We start from the raw sequence: 18,287 nt of genomic DNA on the forward strand, positions 1-18,287 counted from the left end.
CAGAAGGCCAGCTGGAGTAGTTGGTTATGCTATGATAGATGGGGATGTCCCATCCCCGGGCCTGTTTTCCTAGGTTGGAGTCAGTGCGGCTGGAGTACCGGGCAGGGCTGAAGAACATTGCCAATACCCTCATGGCCAAGGCGCTGCAGGAGTGCCCTAACTCTGGTAAGGATTCCTGGCACAGAGAAAATCTTCTGTAGTATGGGCTCAGTTGACTTCCAGGGACTCCCTTAATACACAACCCTTGTGTCCCATTTTAGTCCAGATTTGCTGATGTGATAACAAAGACTTCAGAGTAAATCCTCAGTTCTAGTACGGGAAAACTTGATTTCATGTTCTGGGGCACTATCATTTTAAGCCAAGTTGGTTTGTTTTTGTTGTTTGTTTGTTTGTTTGTTTGTTTAAGATTTATGTACATCTACATGTACACCTGCATTCCAGAAGAAGACACCAATCCCATTATAGATGGTGTGAGCCACCGCATGGTTGCTGGGAAATGAACTCAGGACCTCTGGAAGAGCAGGCAGTACTCTTAACCTCAGAGCCATCTCTCTTCATCCCCTTAAGCCAAGTTTTAACTTTTGTTATTTTTCTTATATGTGGTATATAAGAAATGTAGTCAGGCAGTGCTGTCACACACTTGAGAGGCAGAGACAGATCTCTGAGTTCAAGGCTAGTTTGGTCTACAAAGTGTGTTCCAGAACAGTCAGAGCTGTTACATAGAAAAACCCTGTCTTGAAAACAAAAAGAAATGTATGTCACTTGAAGAAGTTTGAGTTTTTAAAAGAGGATAATAGAGATTGCCTTAACCTACTACTCAGGGGTCTTCTCTTAGTGTTTGTATTATTTCTGGGTTATTGTACAGAGTTATGCTGGGTATTTAGAACAGTACTTTGTTTGTCTGATATTGCCCATAATGGCCTCAGACACAATATGTTGTAAAGGCTGGCCATGAATTCCTCTGCTCTCCTGATTCTACTTCCCGAGTGCTAAAATTACAGCTTATGCCATCTTCCTGGCTGAGGTTGTTGTTGTTGTGCTAGTAGTGGTAGTTTTTTTTGTTTTCTTTTGTTTTGCTTTTGGTTTTGATTTTTTGCTGGACTTTGTAGCTTAGGCTGGCTCCTAAATCATGATCTTCCTGCCTCAGCTACTGGCTTCTCAAGTGCTTAGATTGTTGGCATGTGTCATATGCCTAGCTATGCTTTTGTCTCTTTCTTTCTTTCTTTCTTTCTTTCTTTCTTTCTTTCTTTCTTTCTTTCTTTCTTTCTTCTCTCTCTCTCTCTCTCTCTCTCTCTCTCTCTCTCTCTCTCTCTCTCTCTCTCTTTTTTGAGACAGACTTTCTCTGTGTAACAGTCCTGAGTATTGTACTGGAACTTACTTCATAGAGCAGACTGACCTCGAACTCAGATCTGCCTGCCTCTGCCTCTGCCTCCTGAGTGCTGGGATCAGAGGTGTGCGCCATCCTGTCTGGCTTCTGCCGTCTTTATTTTCAACAGCAGCATGTGATAGTGCTTTCAGATTATCATTGCCCATTGCCTGTTTGCTGACTCGGTGAGAATGAAAGCTGTCCAATTCTGTTCTGGCGAAGCTGCTATAATTCAGGTTACTGAATAGATGGATACTTGAGACCCTTGTGATTGTGAGACACCTTTTGGGCAGCCTGAAGAAGAGGGTGCATTTCTGAAGCCAGAAGTGCTGAGGGGCACTTGTGAATTTTGCTTGTGAATTCCAGGTATCCTGTGGTCTGAAGCTGTCTTCCTTGAGGCAAGGCCCCAGAGAAAGACCAAGAGTGTGGATGCCCTGAAGAAGTGTGAACATGACCCCCATGTGCTTCTAGCTGTGGCTAAGTGAGTACTCGTCTGGGATTGCTTGGGTTCTGCTATAGTTTTGCCAGCATCTCTGCCTGGCTATGCTGCCTTTGTTTGCCCAGGATGAGCTACATGGGCCTCAGCTGCCAGAACTGCTGCTTCCGTCTTCTGGGCAGCACGCTCTTGCTAGAGGCCTTGAGGTGTCCTGTCTAGACATCTGTCTGGTCACTCCCTCTTCTCAGGCCTCCTGGGTTCCTGGCTCATCTTCAGGCCCAGGCTTCTGATGGGACTGTTCCCTTTGTTTTAGTACCACATGGGGCCTGGATTACTTGCAAGACAGATTTGTTATTGGTCCACACAGAATTTAAGTATTAAGCCAAGCCCATTTGACTGAATGGGCTTTATCCAAGAGGTTTTTAATGTTGTGGTTGGTTGGTTGGGGTTTTTTTGTGGTTGTTGTTGGTTTTGTTTGTTTGTTTTTTGTTTTTGTTTTTGTTTTTGTTTTGAGACAGGGTTTCTCTGTGTATCCTGACTGTCCTGGAACTCACTTTGTAGATCAAAGTCAGAGATCTGCCTGCCTCTGCCTCCTGACTGCTGGGACAAAAGGTATCACTATCACTGCCCAGAGAGCCAAGAGGCTTGCACTTTCATTGTGTTAGCAGAACTCAGACCCTTTTAGCTCAGTGACCCCAGGAATAACCTGCTGTAATCCGTCGTCTTGGAGTACAGAAATGATTAACCATGGTTCATCTGCAGCGCCATCAAGTGATCTATCACCTCCCAGCATAAGGATATGCCACTGGTGGAGGCAGAGCCTTAGAACCAATTTGGTTCTCTTTGAGTGGCACTGAGTGTTCAGGGTCTGGTGCAGCTGTCTTCACATTGCTACCTGGCACCTCTGTAGAGTCTAACCCTAGTAGATGAGGGAGGTTCTATGTCCCAGCCTTGCTAGCCTGGGCTTCCTTTTCCCAGAGTAGCTTCTTTATGCCCTCAGCCAAAGCAGCCGTAAACTTTACAAAAGGCTTTATTACAGTAAATAAGTCACTCTTTGCTGTTCCCAGCCAGTGTTCCATGTGCCTCCTATCTTGATTTTATGCTCTTTAAATCACAGTTTATCTAACACCAAGCAATTAAGAGTACTATATGGCTTAAAAAGCAATCAAGTTATCAGCATGAAATTACTCCATTTGGTACCTGAGAGCAGCCCAGACAGCTGCCTACAGTGGAAAGGTTAGCTGTGCACCAGCTGCCTCACTAAGGGGGTGAATACAGCTCCAAGTCCTGGCCCTGCCAGAGTGTTTCCCACAGCAGGCCATGCCATCCTCCCCATTGTTCACCTTGCTTATACTACAGTAACTACCAGGTGGGGAGCAGGGTGCCATGCAACCCTAAATTGGTTTCTTTGTTGTTGCTGTTTTTGGTTTTTTCTAGACAGGGTTTCTCTGTGTAGCCATCTGGGACTCTGTAGATCAACAGGCCTTGAACTCAGAGGTCTGCCTGCCTTTGTTTCCCAGGTGTTGGAAAAGTAAGTAAGTAAAAATAAGTAAAAAAGTAAGTAAGTAAAATAAAAAGTAAGTAAGTAAAATAAAAGACATTAAGAGCTCACTGTGTACGAATGTTCTAAAAAGCAGTGTGGATCAGGGAAGGATCTGGGATAACCTCCAGACAGGATTAAAGGCCTGTGCCACCATGCCCCACTTGTAAGTTAGTTTCTAACAGTCCAGTCTCTTGGCTTCCTGCACGACTCCGTTCAGGTTGCTGTTCAAGTGTCTTGAGTGTCAGGTGCAACAGTCGTGTCCTCTGGACTGATTGTCGTGGAGCTGCAGCTCCAGTGGCCCGGCAGACCTGTCAACGTCAGTCTTCCCAGAGCGGACCTGTCAACGTCAGTCTTAGTGTTTGCTTAGGTTGCTACAAGGTAGACGAGGCAGGTTAATAGTTCAGGGTTGGTGTCTTATTAAGGGGCAGTCTGAGATTTCAGGGTTTTTTTTTTTTTTTAAATCTGCCTTAATTAATGTTTGTCAAGGTTAGTTTCAAATTGCATTTCGCCCAGATAGTTTTAAGAAGTCAAGATCTATCTAGCCTGTGGTGGTGCAGGTGGTGCAGGTGATGCAGGTGTATGCCTTTAACCCCAACACTCAGGAGGCAGAGACAGGCAGATCTCTGTGACTTCCAGACCAGCCTGGTCTACAGAGTGAATCCCAGGATAGCCAGGGCAGTTACACAGAGAAACCCTGTCAAAAAGTAAGTAAGTAAAATAAAAGACATTAAGAGCTCACTGTGTACGAATGTTCTAAAAAGCAGTGTGGATCAGGGAAGGATCTGGGATAACCTCCAGACAGCCCTGGACTGTGACACAGACCTCTAACAGATGCCTAGGCTTGCTGGTCTTAACAGGAACAGGGTACAGCTGATCACCTACATAGAAGAGTGACTCTCAAATGTGGCAGACACTAGTCTATGTCCCTTGCTCTAAGTACTTCTCCCATAACAGGCTGTTCTGGAGTGAAAGAAAGATCACCAAGGCTCGGGAGTGGTTCCATCGTACTGTGAAGATTGACTCAGATCTGGGAGATGCCTGGGCCTTTTTCTACAAATTTGAACTACAGCATGGCACTGAGGTAAGGCTTCACCCACACACCTGTAATAGTAATGGCACTGTACACCCGCACACCAGTAATAATCTGCCTATTCCCCTAGCCACGACAGAGACGGTAGAAAGCTCCATCTAATCCTTGGGGAAGAGGAGGCAGGGAGTGGCTAAGACCAGGAGCCCCTCCCCCTTGAGCTTTGTTGGAACAGTGCTCATAAGGCGGGGTGGGGTGGGGTGGGGGGCAGGGCAGGATGTCCTGGGGTCCTCATTGGAAGTAGTAGCCAGACTTCATTGAATCCAGGAAGTACCTAGTTTAGAGAGTGCACATGGCAACTCATAGGAATCAAAAGATAGGAAGTCAACACAGAGATACACTGACCTTGACTGTATGTTCCACAAGAGAAAGAGGTGGGTTGAAATCTGCTGGGGCCAGATCTGCAAGGGGACAGGCAAGACCTGTACCTCACAAGATGTAAACCTCATAAGGAATCCACCTGAAGTATCCTTTGATCTCCCCAGGAGCAGCAGGAGGAAGTGAGGAAACGCTGTGAGAATGCAGAGCCCCGACATGGAGAGCTGTGGTGTGCTGTGTCCAAGGATATCACCAATTGGCAGAGAAAGATTGGGGAGATCCTAGTGCTGGTGGCCGCCCGCATCAAAAACACCTTCTGATAGCAGGGGTGGAGGACACGGGACTTCCGGTGCCACATGTGGACAATGAACACAAAGCCTACACTGTCTGTCTTTTATTCATTAAAGATTTTTATAGAGTTATGTTGGGCTAGGGCCTCATTTGTTTTTCTGTTTTGTCCTTGATGTCTAGTCTCCATGAATGATGGTCAAGTCAAGTCTGGTTTGGATGTAGCCTCCTGCAAGTGCTTATGTGCTGCAGAAGAAGTATGGTTGGGTACTGAGGGCTTGCTGAGATTTTTGTGGAGATGTTAAGAGTATAGGCTATATGGAGAATATGGGCTCTGTCACAGATCTCTGGTACAGGAGGCTGAAGGTCACATGGGGACCAAGCTACAAAGGATTGAAAGGCTTGTAGAAGCCCCCGTTGTTCTGTAGTCATCTGAGGTAAAATGAATCTCAGCAGGCACCTTTGCTTACCTTGGAAGGTGTGAGCTCACTCTTCCTGTGGTTCTGGGAACCTTGACAGTAGAGGACAAGAGTAGAGCCTGCTGGCTGACGCTTAACAGCATGGTTACTTGTTTGCTGGCTTGGGGAAGTACTTCTGTCCTGAGGGAATGTCTTAAGAGAGCTGCTTGGGTATTTCTGTGGAGAAATCCATGGGGTTCCTTATATTGAGGAACCATACCCAGTAATTTCTTCACTGATGAAGGGCAAAGAATTTGACTATAGCATCAAGCTGTTGGTGGTTTCTTTTGACTGTTTTCGACTCTCGGACTGAATGCATTGGAGCAGTTACAGAAGAGGATACTTGGGTAAAATTTTCTGTAGGGCTGTGGGAAAGTCTGGATAGCCTATAGTGTCCAGGTTATTTTTTCTGCCTGTGGGGATGGAGGATATTTTTGTTGCTGACATGGTCAGCAACTCCTTGTGTACCACATTTATTTATTGGGTTCATGTATGCAGCAATTTGCTTGTGGAGGTCAGATGATAACCTATATGAGTCTTTCCGCCTATTATGTTAGCCCCTGGGATCAAACTCGGGTTGTCAAGATTTGTCAGCAAGTGCCTTAACTAACCTGCTGGCCCACGCCATTGCTTTTCTTCTGCTGGAAGAAGTTGAGCTCTGCTCAACACAAGATTAGTTGTGTTCGAGGCTGCTGTTGACGGTAAAGGAAAACAGCAACCCTGGGACTGGGCCTCTTACTCCTGGATGACCCCAAGGTTTGGAGGGATGAAGTGGGGCCAGCAATGGAAGGCTGGGAAGTCCCAAGTTCCAGACTTGCTTGGACAAGTTGGTTTGGATATGGATTGGGAACTGGTGGCTAACCTGCCTATCAGGAGAGACTATTGTTCTTTGCCCATTGAGACAGAGCAGGGGTCTCCATGGGGCTGGAAACTCAATCTAAGACCCAGAGAAGCCCAGGATCTGCTGCAACAAGCAGCTGCTGTGCTCCAGGGTCAGGTTAATTGTAATTGGGGAGAGGTTGGGGAGGGGTTAGGGGCCGGGCTGGGTTATTGAACTTTTCCTTCCCTCCCTTGTCGCTCCCTCCTTTTGCTGGAGGAGCCAACTTCAAAAGCCTCTCCACCTGCCCCTCAAGCTCTATTCAGGGAGGACCCATCCACCTGGTGTGGCTGCCAGTTGCCTGCTTCGTTGGCCACCTGAAGACTCAGAGGACCCCAGGATCATGTGTGCTGTCTGCTAGAGGGAGTAAGGGAGGGCCAGACCCTGAGAGGCCTATGGTGAGCAGCTTGGGGCCTCGGGCCAAGGGGCTGGGCATGGGCATAACTGGGGTGGGGGTGGGGGTAGGCTTTTCCCTGTGCCTCATGGGAACCCCCAGATGTTTATAATGGTACCCAGTAAAATGACTATTGTAGGTGCTTATGTCCTGGCTTTCCCAGAACGGTTTTCTCTTATACTGGGTTAAGCCTGTGTCAGGAACTCCCTAAGCAGCCTGCCCCATCCCTTGGTGCTAGATACACTAGCAGTCTCACTGGCTGGCCTGGTCCGCTCCTGTTCCTAATGTGGGCTGATGGGCTGGTCTCAGTATCCCTCCATTGGCCATGGTACTCAGTGACTTGCCAGAGCGTCCTTCCGTTTGCTGTCACCCCAACCCCCACCCATCTCTATGTGGGAGTTTACGGTATGCTCAGTTCAGCTCTCCTGCCAGGGCTGGGAAGCTGAGTCCTGTCGTTTCGCTGGGTTCACAAGATTAATTTTCCAGAGCAAGTAGAATGCCGAACTCCAGCTGGGGGCCTAGAGGCAGATTTGGGAACTAGTCCATTTGAAGGAGCTGGAGTCCTGGGGACCTTTAGCTGTCTTGCTAACGTTTGTTTGAGCTTTCCCCAGCACCAGTCCTTTCCTTTCTGGGTGGGAGGAAACCTGTTGGCAGACTTTGTTTCTTCTCTTGCTGTCTCTGAGCCTTCCCACCAGCCTTCCCTTCACATTGGGAGTGAATCTTGGAGTTCAGAGCCATTGTTTTTGCCATGGTTTCGGGCTTTCTGTGGCTGGTTGTAGCAGAGCTATCAAGGAAGATTGGGGTTCTCATACTGCATAAGAACAAAGTGGTTCTGTCCCGAGACCCTTTCTTGTTCACCCAAAGTGCTTTAGATGTATGTGAGAGAGAACAACCAAGAGAATAACAAGCAGGGGATGGGAGTGGGCTATGACTAGTGGCTGTGGGTCTGAGCGTGGTCGGGGTGAAGCTGTACAAGGGATCACTTCTTGCTGAACCTCCATTCCACCTCCTGTACAAAGTAAGGAAGCTCTTATACATTCGTGGTTCTCCCGGTGCTCACTTTCCTACCTCTCCAGTATAGACCATAGTATCACCCTTGGTCTGTATACCTGTTCTCGCTCACCTTCCTAGTCCTTCAGGGCTCAGTAAAAATACTTCTCCATGCCCCACTCCACACTCCACAAACGTTCATAGGTGTGTTTGGTTTGTCTCTTCCCTTCTCTAGGACTGCCCAGGTATATCATAAACCATGACCAGAGCCTCTGAGATTTTCTATCTCCTAGCATCTCAAAGATGAAGGAGCGCCCTTTGTGGTGACTCCAAGTGCCTATGGGGCCACTTCATGCTCTCAGCCCTAACATGGTGTCTTCTCCAGGTGCCCCCAAAGCCTGATTTTTACATACTACTGCTGCTGCTGCTGGCATTTCTTGGATCTGCTCTGGGCTGGCCTGGGTCTCAGTCCTGCAGTGTCCAGGAGGTACTCCGTCACTACCAAGCCGTCATCTTCCAGGACTTGCAGGCTGCCATGCAATGGGCTGGGATGGGAGTCCAACATACAGAGCCTGGATCCCGACACCACCGCTTCATTCAGAAAAATCTGACTGGAGCTGGCAGAGGTCAGGGACAGCCAGGGACCTCCTGTGGTGCCCAAAAGGTATGGGGGAGGTGCCCCCAAACCGCTATTTGTTCCCTCCTCAGGCCCCTCCCCCATCCCCCTGCTCTGGCTTTCCTCCCTTTCCAACTCAGGAGAGTAGCATCCTACTATCTATTGAGTCCTTGGGTCAGACCCTTCTTGGGAGTGTGGCTGGAGTACCCCACAATGCATTAGAGAAAGCGGCATGGACAGTGGCAGTGCGCACCGAGGCAGTGATACGCAGACACTGCCGAACATCCTACAGGGTATGTGTCCTCAATCCCCACCCCCCACCCCCCCCACCCCCCCGGGCTATATCATACCAATGGCCTGAGGCTTTGGGCTCAGTTAGGGCCAACTGATCTGATGACAACCCACTTCCCTCACGGCTAAATATGAGCTGTGAGGTGAAGGCAAGGGTGTAGGATCTGTATGCACTTCTCACAGCTGGTCTCTACTAGCAGATCCAGCAGCCAAAGAAGCAACCGCTACAGCCACGCAACAGGCGGAGGCGGCTCCTGCTACGTGCCCTATATGCTGTCGCCACCTGCTGGGAAAAGCTCTTTGCACTAAGTGCCATGGCTACCCGTGAATTCTAGCATTGTCCCTGTTCTTGCTCTCACTTCTTACAGAAGATTGGAAACAAACTGATTTGTGTTTTGGTAACACCCTCTCTCTCGGCTCACTGCTTCCACTCAAAGGTCCAGGGTGTGTATACACCCATTGAGGCCCCAATAAATGGAGCTAATGATGTGACCTGATTCTTCTTGTATTTGTTTGACTGGTTGTGGGCCCCGTGGTCTATCCAGGGATCTGCACCTCAGTAAGGGTGGGGCTAGGGGCCTGTATTTCACAGTGGCAATAGTTGTATCTCCCTCATACAGCAGGGGGCGTGGGTGGGACGTTGGACATGTCCTCGAGTAGTGTGGAAGGCAACGAATCCCCTACCCCCACCCTACAACCTGGTTAGGGATTTTAACACGTCATGCATCCGTCCTGCCCAGCTCTGGACCGGAGGAGAGGGTGGAAATGGAGAGGAGGGGAAGGCTGAGCTTCGTGGATTCAGAGCAAAACAACCGGATAAAGGAAACAGGACTTAGAGGAAGCCAGCCTTGCTGCCCTGGCCACAAACTAGACCAAGCCATTTCCTGCTGCCCCTGGGGGATAGGCAGGGCGGGATGGGGGTGGGATGACTCCACAGACTGTCCTAGACTTGTCTTTTGAACTAACTGGACTGACCCCAGTACCTACATATACCTGGGTGTCTGTTCTTTCATGATTCTAGCCCTGAGCAGAAAGAGGCAATGTCGTCACCCCACCCTCCACTTCCTTGCCTCATAATAGGATGTGGAGCCCAAAAGCTTCAAGGAATATCTTGCTCTGTACCATTCAGACAGGCGAACAAGGGACGAAAAGGCATTCTACTCTATAAGAGCAAGAAATAGCGTTGAAGTTCTTCAGGCCTCCACTTCTTGGTGCAAGTTCCATCTGCCCAGTGGGACCTTTTTGTTTCTTTTCAGTTGAGAAAGCTGAGCAATGGAGAGACCATAGGACCTTCCTTAATTACACAACAATCATGTACTGGGAGAACTGGGATCAGGTTTAGACCCATAGTATGGTGTGCAGAAGGGAAATGGAGCTTTGTGGGTGTCGATGTGTGTTCTAATAATCTTTGATTGGGATTTCTAATGGTCTTGAAAGCCACGATACATTACAAATATAGAACATTTTGATTCTTCTTTACGGGGTACGAGGCAGTGTAAAAAAGTGCAGGGTGTACCAGAGAGGGCCTCAGTACAAAGACCTTCAAGGTCAGGTCTAAAATGATTCTCTTCCATGTGTGCATAGTGAATGCATGCATGTGTTAGCTGGTGTGAAGGGTTGAGGGGAAGCCTGAGCCATTGCAGGATCCTGGCCCTAGGGCCTGAGTGGGTGGCCGTCTTGAACTGGGAAATACCAGTGGAAGAGAGTTGGGAGGCTTATGGACTTGGGCTTATATTGATGAGCTCTGCTGAGTATGCTGGGGTATAACCAATGTCCAGTGTAGGAAAAGAGGTCTGGTTTTGTTGAAATATAAGCCATAAGGAAGCAGAACTTTAACTAAAGAGTGGTCAAGTGGGATCTGAGGAAGGTTAGTAACAGTCTAGGCACTGAGCTGAAGAACGGCAGTATGGACAGCTCACCATGAAGTTCCCATGAATTCATTTTTCAAGGTAATCTGTACTGATCCTTGCCCTGACTTTAGATCCTACTGGGCAATTACTTCAATTCTAGTAAGTATCTCATAGCTACTCCCCACCCACGGCTACTCCCCACCCACAGCTAGTCCCCACCCACAGCTTCTCCCCATCTTGTTGTCCTGGGGGGGCGTAGCCAACAGAGTGTCCTGATTCCCACCTTCCACTCCTCAGCTGAGGAAAGATCAAACTACAGCCTCCTGGGACTGGGGGTGAAACAGAGGCTTCAAGAGTTTCAGGAAATTATTGTTGATACCTAAGCCCTGTACCAGACTACACATGAGAGGCTACTTGAATTCTGCACCATGACTCTCTGCAGGAGTCCTGAAAGCATCAGCCTATGGTCACCAACCCACTAGAATGACTGTCCTCTTGCAGGACAAGGACCGATACAGAGCCCTCAGAAAGGCTTGGAGCTGAAGGGCAAGTTGAGTGCTACTGAGACCCTAGATTCTGGGTTTTCTAGGCTCAGCCCAGGGACCTAAATGGAGGCTTCCTGGGCTGCTCTGTAGTTGAGGACAGGGCATATCCTTGTGTACGCGTAGCTTAGCCCAGCACAGAAGCTGTCCCACAGTTGTTTGCTAGCTGCTGACCAGCTAGAACCGACCTTGGAGATGCTGAGGCTCAGACATGGGGCTGGAGACTGCTGCTATTATCCTATCCCACACAAGCCTTTTCAATGCTTGGCTTTCCAGGGAGGTGGGGCTATGGCCCAGAAGGAAGGGCTGTGTGAGGATTACAGATGGAACCCCCAAGGCACTGGGTAGGCCTGTGCAATTTTCTGCAGCCCAGGAGCCAGGCCTCCATATGTAATCCTGGAAGAAGGGGCCTGGCGGGCTTTGAAGGGAGACTGGATACCACGGCCTCCCACGACTAGGAGCCTTTGAAAGAACATCTGGAACTTGGGCAACAGCTGTGAATGACAAGCTAGTTCTTGGGTTTGCAAATCCCTAAATTAATCTTGAGTTTGCCACTTGTGTGTTAAGAACCCTGCCCCACCTCCCATGATGCAACAGGGAGTGAGGACTTTTACTGACCACAACAGCCTAGAAGCGTGGCAGAGTAAAGGGCACAGTAAGGACAGACATGTCTTCTGTGTGTGCGTGTCCTGTGAGCACAGAGCCACGGCTAAGCAGGTAGAGCCTAAACTCAGCTATCGTCCTAAAGCTGGGTTCACTTTGGCAGTACATATACCAAAACTGGAATGATACAGAGAAGATTAGCATGGTCACTGTGCAAGGGAGACACACAAATTTATAAAGTGTTCCATATTTTTCCTAGTTAACAGTGCTGTATCACACACAATTCTTTGATGGGAGACAATGAGTAGGCCCGGGCCTGGTTCACTGACACTGTTAGATCCTGTGGTGCATGTAAAGGGAGGTTCAGCTTTGCAGCTGCTTGGAATTAAATGACTGCCCTTTCTACTCAAGGAGTTATTGGGGAAAAAAAAAAAAAAAAAAAGAGCTGGGCTCCTAGAAGGTTTGGGCAGCCCTATGGATAGGGCTGTGAAGGATGAGGAAACATCTGCTCCCAGACCTGGAGAGGGCCTGGCCTTGCGGGCTTCTGGACACTTGCGTGTGGGGTCCTAAGACCTGCAGATGTTCAAGAAGGCTGCCTGCTTCAGCTGCAGCTAACTGGAAATAAACAAGGCTCTCTACTCCAGGAAGTACATATTACTGGGGGTTGGGGGGAGAGTGAGGCAGGTGTTGAGGCCCATTGTCCCTGCCAGTGGCCTTCAAGACCTGGGGGTGGGGGTGAAGTGCAAGAGACATCCCTGCCCCCTCCTCAGGAAGACTTAGTTTTGTAAACGCAGAAAAACGCACAGACACACACAGAGACACAGACACAGGCATACATACGTGTGCGCGCCGTGCGCGCGCACACACACACACACACACACACACACACACACACACCCTACTTCATTAGACTCTGGAATAAGCAGCAAAGAGGTAGCACCTGCTATGGGAAGTGAGTTCTTGTTTGGGTGGAAAAGGGAAGGTCAGGCCCTTGGCAGCTGTGCAGTGCCTGTTGTGAGGGAAGTGGGACATCCTGAGGCCCTAGAACCTGGGTCACCTCCTTACTGTGAAGATGGGATTTCTGCTGCTGTCTGTGGAGGACACATCGGTCTGATATACCCTGGGAAGCTTAATGGTACACTGGCTAGGCCTTGTTGCATACCAGTCCAGTTGTGACAGTTTGTAGCTCAAGAGAGAGGCAGTCAGGGCTCACCAGGTGAGCAAGCTCTGTCCTTGGACTGCCCCTGGCGCCCCCTACCAGGCACAAGGCCAGGGGTCAGGGCTGCAGAGCAAGATAAGCCCAGCTTCCTGCACTTACTCCCAGAGCTGTGACTCCCAACGCTTCCTGTTTTCTGGAGGGCAGACAGGGGTGTGGGAGACTGGACAAGGTGGTGGGGGATGGGGTCATGGAACAGAGGGTGGAGTTTCAGGGGAGGGGACTATAGGAGATGGGATGAAGTCATGGAGGACAGGGCATAGATTCAGGGTGAGGTGGAGGAGGAGTGGAAACAGATTCCTGGGAGACTGGGTAAAGTTCTAGGGCCAGGGTTATGTGTGGCATGTCCTGAGAGGTAACACTAGAAGCTGGGGTTGTGGTACAAAAAGTAGAGTTGTAGGTGGCCAAACCCAAGAGAAGGAATGAAGCCATGAGCTGGGGTTGTGGAAAAACCGAGGTCATGGAGGAGAGACCCCTGGGAACAGGAGTCAGGGTACCTGAGAAGCACTATGGGCCCAGTGTGTAACAAGGTCCTGCTCCCAAGTCCTCAGAAACAACGACCCTCTATGTACACGGTTCCCTCCTTAGTGAGTTTCCTTCCTATCCTAGAGCAGACGTTTTATAGTCTGGGTAGTGGCTGACTAAGCCACACAGAACCTTAGTTTGGAACCAGGCATGGTGGTACAAGCTCTTGATCCTAGCACTTGGGAAGGATCTCTGTGTGAGGCTAGCTTGGTCTATACAGGAAATTCCAAAACAGCCAGGTGACAGAAAGACCCTGTTGAAATAAAGAGAAAGAAAAGAGAACAAACAAAAAGGAATCAGTTTAGGAGCAGCTGCTGTAGCTTATGCGTGTGTAGTTCTCAATCTATTGTTCAGAAATACAAAATTAAATTAAAAGTACTTTTTGTTGTTGTTGTTTGAGTTAGGGTTTCTCTCTGTAGCCCTAGCCACACTGGAACTTACTTTGTTAAGAGATACTATGTTACAAACTTCTATTAGAGCATTTTCATTAAAATGTCTTAAATTTATACTTCCAGCTGGTGGAGGTGACACAAGCCTTTAATCCCAGCATTCAGGGGGTAGAAGTAGGTGGACATCTGAGTTCAAGGTCAGCTCGGTCAACCGAGTGAGTTCCAAGTTCCAGGATAGCCAAGGCTACCCAGAGGAAACCTTGTCTCAACAAACCAACAAACAAACTCAAAACAAAAAAATTATAAAGTGAATCTTGGCTATTGGAGGGATGGCTTTGCAGTTCAATGCATTTACTGCTCTCCAGAGAACCTGGGTTCAATTCCCAATCACCCACATCCAGCAACTCACCATTGCTTGTAACTCGACTTCCAGGGCATCTGCTGCTCTCTGCCCTCCAAGGGCACCTACATGCACACACATGGTGCACATAAACTCATGTAGGTATACACACATGCACATAAAAATAAATAATTAAACATAAGTAAATAAATAAATAAATAAATTCTTTAAAAAAAAAAAAAAATCCTGGGGCTGGAGAGATGGCCCAGCGGTTAAGAGCACTGACTTCCAGAGGTCTTGAGTCCAGTTCTCAGCAACCACATGGTGGCTCACAACCATCTGTAATGGAATCTGATTCCCTCTTCTGGTGTGTCTGAAGACAACTACAGTGTAGTCATATACATAAAATAAATAAATAAATAAATAAATAAATAAATTTTTTTTTTTTTTTTTAAGTAAATCCTGGTCTAGAAAGATGGCTCAGCAGTCAAGAGCACTGACTGCTCTTCCAGAGGACTCAGGTTTGATTTCCAGCACTCATTTCAGGTAGCTTATAACTGCCTATAACTCCAGCTCTAGGAGGTCGGACACTGCTGTCCTTCATAGGCATTCACATACAGGTGGTACACACACACACACACACACACACACACACACACACACACACGGCATGGTGGTCCACATCTTTAATCCCAGCATTCAGGAAACAGAAACAGGTCACTGAGTTCAAGACCATCTAGTTTACACAGCCAGTTTCAAGTCAGCCAGGGATACATGTGAGATCCAGTCTCCAAGCAAGGAAGTAAGTGCCTGTAAGTTCAGCTCCAGAGGGATCTGATGCCTCTGGTCTCTGTGGGTACCTGCATTCATGTGCTCACGACCCCCTCACATGTACACAAATTAAAAATAAATAAAAATAATTGGCTTTTAAAGTACGTTTTTATTCTTTTATTACATGAGACAGTAAACATTTGTGATTAGATTTAATTTTTATATGTTTTATGAGTTTTCCCATTGGGTCTGGCTTTCACTTGCTGGATAGCCACTGCTGTAAGAGTAGAGAAAATTTTGTTTAAAATAATTATTTTTTGCTAGAGAATTGGCTTGGTGATTAAGAGAGCATATTGCTCACACAGAGGACCTGAGTTCAGTTCCTAGCACCATGCATGATGGATAGCTTACAACTGCCTGTAACTCTAGTTCCAAGGGAATCTGATGCCTCTGGCTTCTATAGATACCTGCCCACGCATACATAAGTACACACACACACACACACAACACAACACACTAATAAATCTTTAAAGGAAGCAACCACATAGCAGCTACAACCATCTGTAACAGCAATCCCAGGAGATCCAACACCCTCTTCTGGCTTCCAAAGGCACCAACTATGTGTATGGTGCACATACAAACATGAAGGCAAAACACCCATACACATAAATGTAAATACATAATTTTAAAGAATGAATCTGCCTGCCTGGTCTACAGAGTGAGTTCCAGGACAGCCAGGGCTACACAGAGAAACCCTGTCTCGAAAAACCAAAAAAAAAAAAAAAAAAAAAAAAAAGAATGAATCTTTAGATAACAGGGACTAGTGCTTATGAAATTTATGATGGCCTTGAGTTTGAGCCCCAGGATCCATGTAGAAGAAGGAGAGAACTGGCTTACTCTGGTTTTCTTCTGACCTCCACACATATGCCATGGCGTGTGCATGCCTGCATACTTACACACTTGCACACAAAATAAATAAATAAAATGCAATTTTGAAAAGAATAGGGACAGGAGGTATGGCTTAGTGGTTAAGAGTTCCTGTTCTTGCAGGGGACTCAGGTACAGTTCCTGGTGCCCACCTGATGATACTGTCTTTAGTTCCAGTTTCATGGAATCTGATGCCCTCTTCTGGCCTCCAGAGACACTGTATGCATGTGGCACACACACATACATGTAGGCAAAACACTCATTCACGTAAGATAAAATTAAACAAATCTTAAAAGAAATTAAACATATTAAAATAGGTAAATTCCTAAGATAGAAAGTTATTTGTTTCTAGGACCATGGAAGTATTTATGAAGGTGATGAAAAAGTTCTGAAATTACATGGTAATGGTTCTGAAATCACTGAACTTTGCACTGAAGGTTTTGTGTACGATAGAGCAGAGTGCTTCTTAGGCGCCCTTCCTCTAAGTGTAAGAGCAGAAGGCAAGTAGAACCCTGTTTTTACCAAATTCAAGTTGGAGGAACTCCAGGGCAGAGGAGAAACTGGTGGATGTTGGGTGATCAGGCTCTCTAGAGTGCTGCTGAGTTGGGAGCTGGGGGTGGGGGGGCTTAGACCTCAAGTGGAAATGCCTACCCCTTGGCGTGCCCCATGGTGACCTTGTTGGGGCAGGAGTCTTTATGTGGTATATGACAGTTTCCTCAAAAATAATCAAAGTAACGACTGTATTTTCTGGGGAGACCCTTACCTGTTCTCACCCCTGTTTCTCTGCTGGGATTATTTAGCATGTTAGCCAGGCCACTCCAGACTGTTCAAGGGATCAAAAGGGGTGAGGATAGAAGCTCAGACCTTTTGGGAAGGAGGTAGATAGGATGAGGAATTAGGAGTGTGGCTTTAGTCTAAGGTTCTATCTGAAAGGAGGGGAGGGTTCATCCTTGGGGGATGGAGAGGAAGGTCTTCTCAGGCAGGATAATGGGAACTCCCCTACCACACACACACAGGTACACAGAGCCTATTATCAATCTACGGCTGCGTTTGGTAGTGTGATCCTGCTCTTGTCTCTTTCTGACCCTGCTCTGGGGTACTCCCCGCCCTTTGGAACTTATAAATTTGAACTTGCTCCAAACTAGACCCTTACGAGCCTCTTTCCATGACAGTTGGGAAAGGGGGCTTTTAGAGAGCACGCTGCTCTATCTTCTCTTCCACACACAGACTCTTTGGGGTTCCACTTTACTAACCAAGGGGAGAAGGTCCTCTGTGGGAATAAAAATATAGAATAGTATAGAACCTGGAACTGAGGAAGTGCTCTGGACCCGGAATGTTGCTTTAGTTGTCTCTGGGCTATCTGACCTATACTTCTTGGTATGTCCATAGGTCGATGGAAAAATACCCCAGTTTAAATAGGTAAACACTTGGGGTCTGCTCCCATGAATTCAGGTAGCAGGCCCGATCAGACCCATCTACCTCTGTTTGTAATTAATATTGGTCAATGTAGAGATGATATAATCTTGCTTCAGAGGCTGAACACTGCTAAGAAATCCCCACTTCTTGTACTTCTCCCTAAATTGGGAAGTTGGCTTCCTGTGCATGGAACCACATGAATATCCAGCGCTAGGTTGGTTGTTTGTTTTTTGCAGGTAAGTCACACATGGCCACCTTCATGTAAAGCCATGTGTACAGCTTCATAGTTATGCTAGGTGTTTCACACTCCACGTGGGTGGATCTTGGAATCAGCTACCATCGAAGAGCATATGGGAATCTGGGGTAGGACAGGCTCCTCCTTCAGAAGTCCCCTGATTATGAAGTGTTTATTTGTGTGTGCAGGGGCCATTTCCAGGGTGATTTTGCCATCTCTCTCTAGATGCATGTTTGTCTAAGTAAGGGACTTTGAAAAATACATGGTCTGGAAAGAGGGATCCAGTCCTCCTGGAAGGAGCCCAAGCATGGCTTCTGTAATAAAGCTTAAGCTGGGGACTTACATGGGGACTCTATGCATCTCTGTCCTCTGTCATCGAGTGATGCTTACAGAGGGTACGGCCTCTGGTGCAGCTCTCCTCACACCATTATTTGAGGTATGTAATTCTTATGAGGTTTGAGCACTGCCTTGGTCACTAACCTTATGCCTTAGCCAAGTAGGTCCCCTGGGGGAGCAGAGTAAGTGTGACATGGTGCGCTGCCCTTCTTTAGGAACTGTCTGCTGAGATCTGGTAATGTATCTACACAGGTGTCAGCCCTGCAGTCCTCCCCAAGTGAACATTACTATCCTGGGCAGTGTTTAGGTTTGCAGAAGAAAAACTGCAATGCAGGCTTGGGGCTGCTATCTGGGAGCCCAGCTGGAAGGGTGGAAGGGAGTGGTGTGGCTAAGGCCAAAGCCAAGTGTCTCTGTGTCTGTGGTTACAGGAAACATCGCTGTTCCTTATGCATGGATGCTAGTGCTCGTTGAAA

The 18,287-nt window shown here is 47.7% G+C and overlaps 2 protein-coding genes and 1 non-coding gene across 5 annotated transcripts in view; all 3 read left to right on the forward strand.

Moving 5' to 3' along the window:
* Window positions 1–5,172, forward strand: part of Prpf6 (pre-mRNA processing factor 6) — a 44,036-nt gene extending 38,864 nt beyond the window's left edge. Inside the window, exons 18-21 of the mRNA XM_034495100.2 lie at window positions 74–165; window positions 1,733–1,847; window positions 4,300–4,426; window positions 4,918–5,172. Coding sequence (XP_034350991.1) covers window positions 74–165; window positions 1,733–1,847; window positions 4,300–4,426; window positions 4,918–5,070 — 487 coding nt within the window. The 3' untranslated portion in view covers window positions 5,071–5,172. The remainder of the gene's footprint in view (window positions 1–73; window positions 166–1,732; window positions 1,848–4,299; window positions 4,427–4,917) is intronic.
* Window positions 5,173–5,324: 152 nt separating this feature from the next.
* Window positions 5,325–9,161, forward strand: C2H20orf204 (chromosome 2 C20orf204 homolog). 3 transcript variants are annotated; one of them, XM_076930457.1, is made up of 4 exons: window positions 5,325–6,771; window positions 8,143–8,421; window positions 8,514–8,666; window positions 8,862–9,161. In XM_076930457.1, exons 1-4 carry the CDS (start codon window positions 6,769–6,771, stop codon window positions 8,997–8,999), a joined length of 573 nt encoding a protein of 190 aa, XP_076786572.1. In that variant the 5' UTR covers window positions 5,325–6,768; the 3' UTR covers window positions 9,000–9,161. The 3 variants fall into 3 exon arrangements, with proteins under 3 accessions (XP_076786572.1, XP_076786571.1, XP_034349687.2); XM_076930456.1 differs by lacking the exon at window positions 5,325–6,771 and having other exon boundaries at window positions 6,805–8,421; XM_034493796.2 differs by lacking the exon at window positions 5,325–6,771 and having other exon boundaries at window positions 6,811–8,421; window positions 8,865–9,161.
* Window positions 9,162–11,808: 2,647 nt separating this feature from the next.
* LOC117704878 (U6 spliceosomal RNA) lies at window positions 11,809–11,913 on the forward strand. Its single transcript, XR_004606386.1, has one exon. It is a non-coding gene; the product is annotated as a U6 spliceosomal RNA (small nuclear RNA).
* Window positions 11,914–18,287: the final 6,374 nt, after the last annotated feature.

This window comes from Arvicanthis niloticus, chromosome 2 (assembly GCF_011762505.2).
Source record: "Arvicanthis niloticus isolate mArvNil1 chromosome 2, mArvNil1.pat.X, whole genome shotgun sequence".
Lineage (NCBI taxonomy): Eukaryota > Metazoa > Chordata > Mammalia > Rodentia > Muridae > Arvicanthis > Arvicanthis niloticus.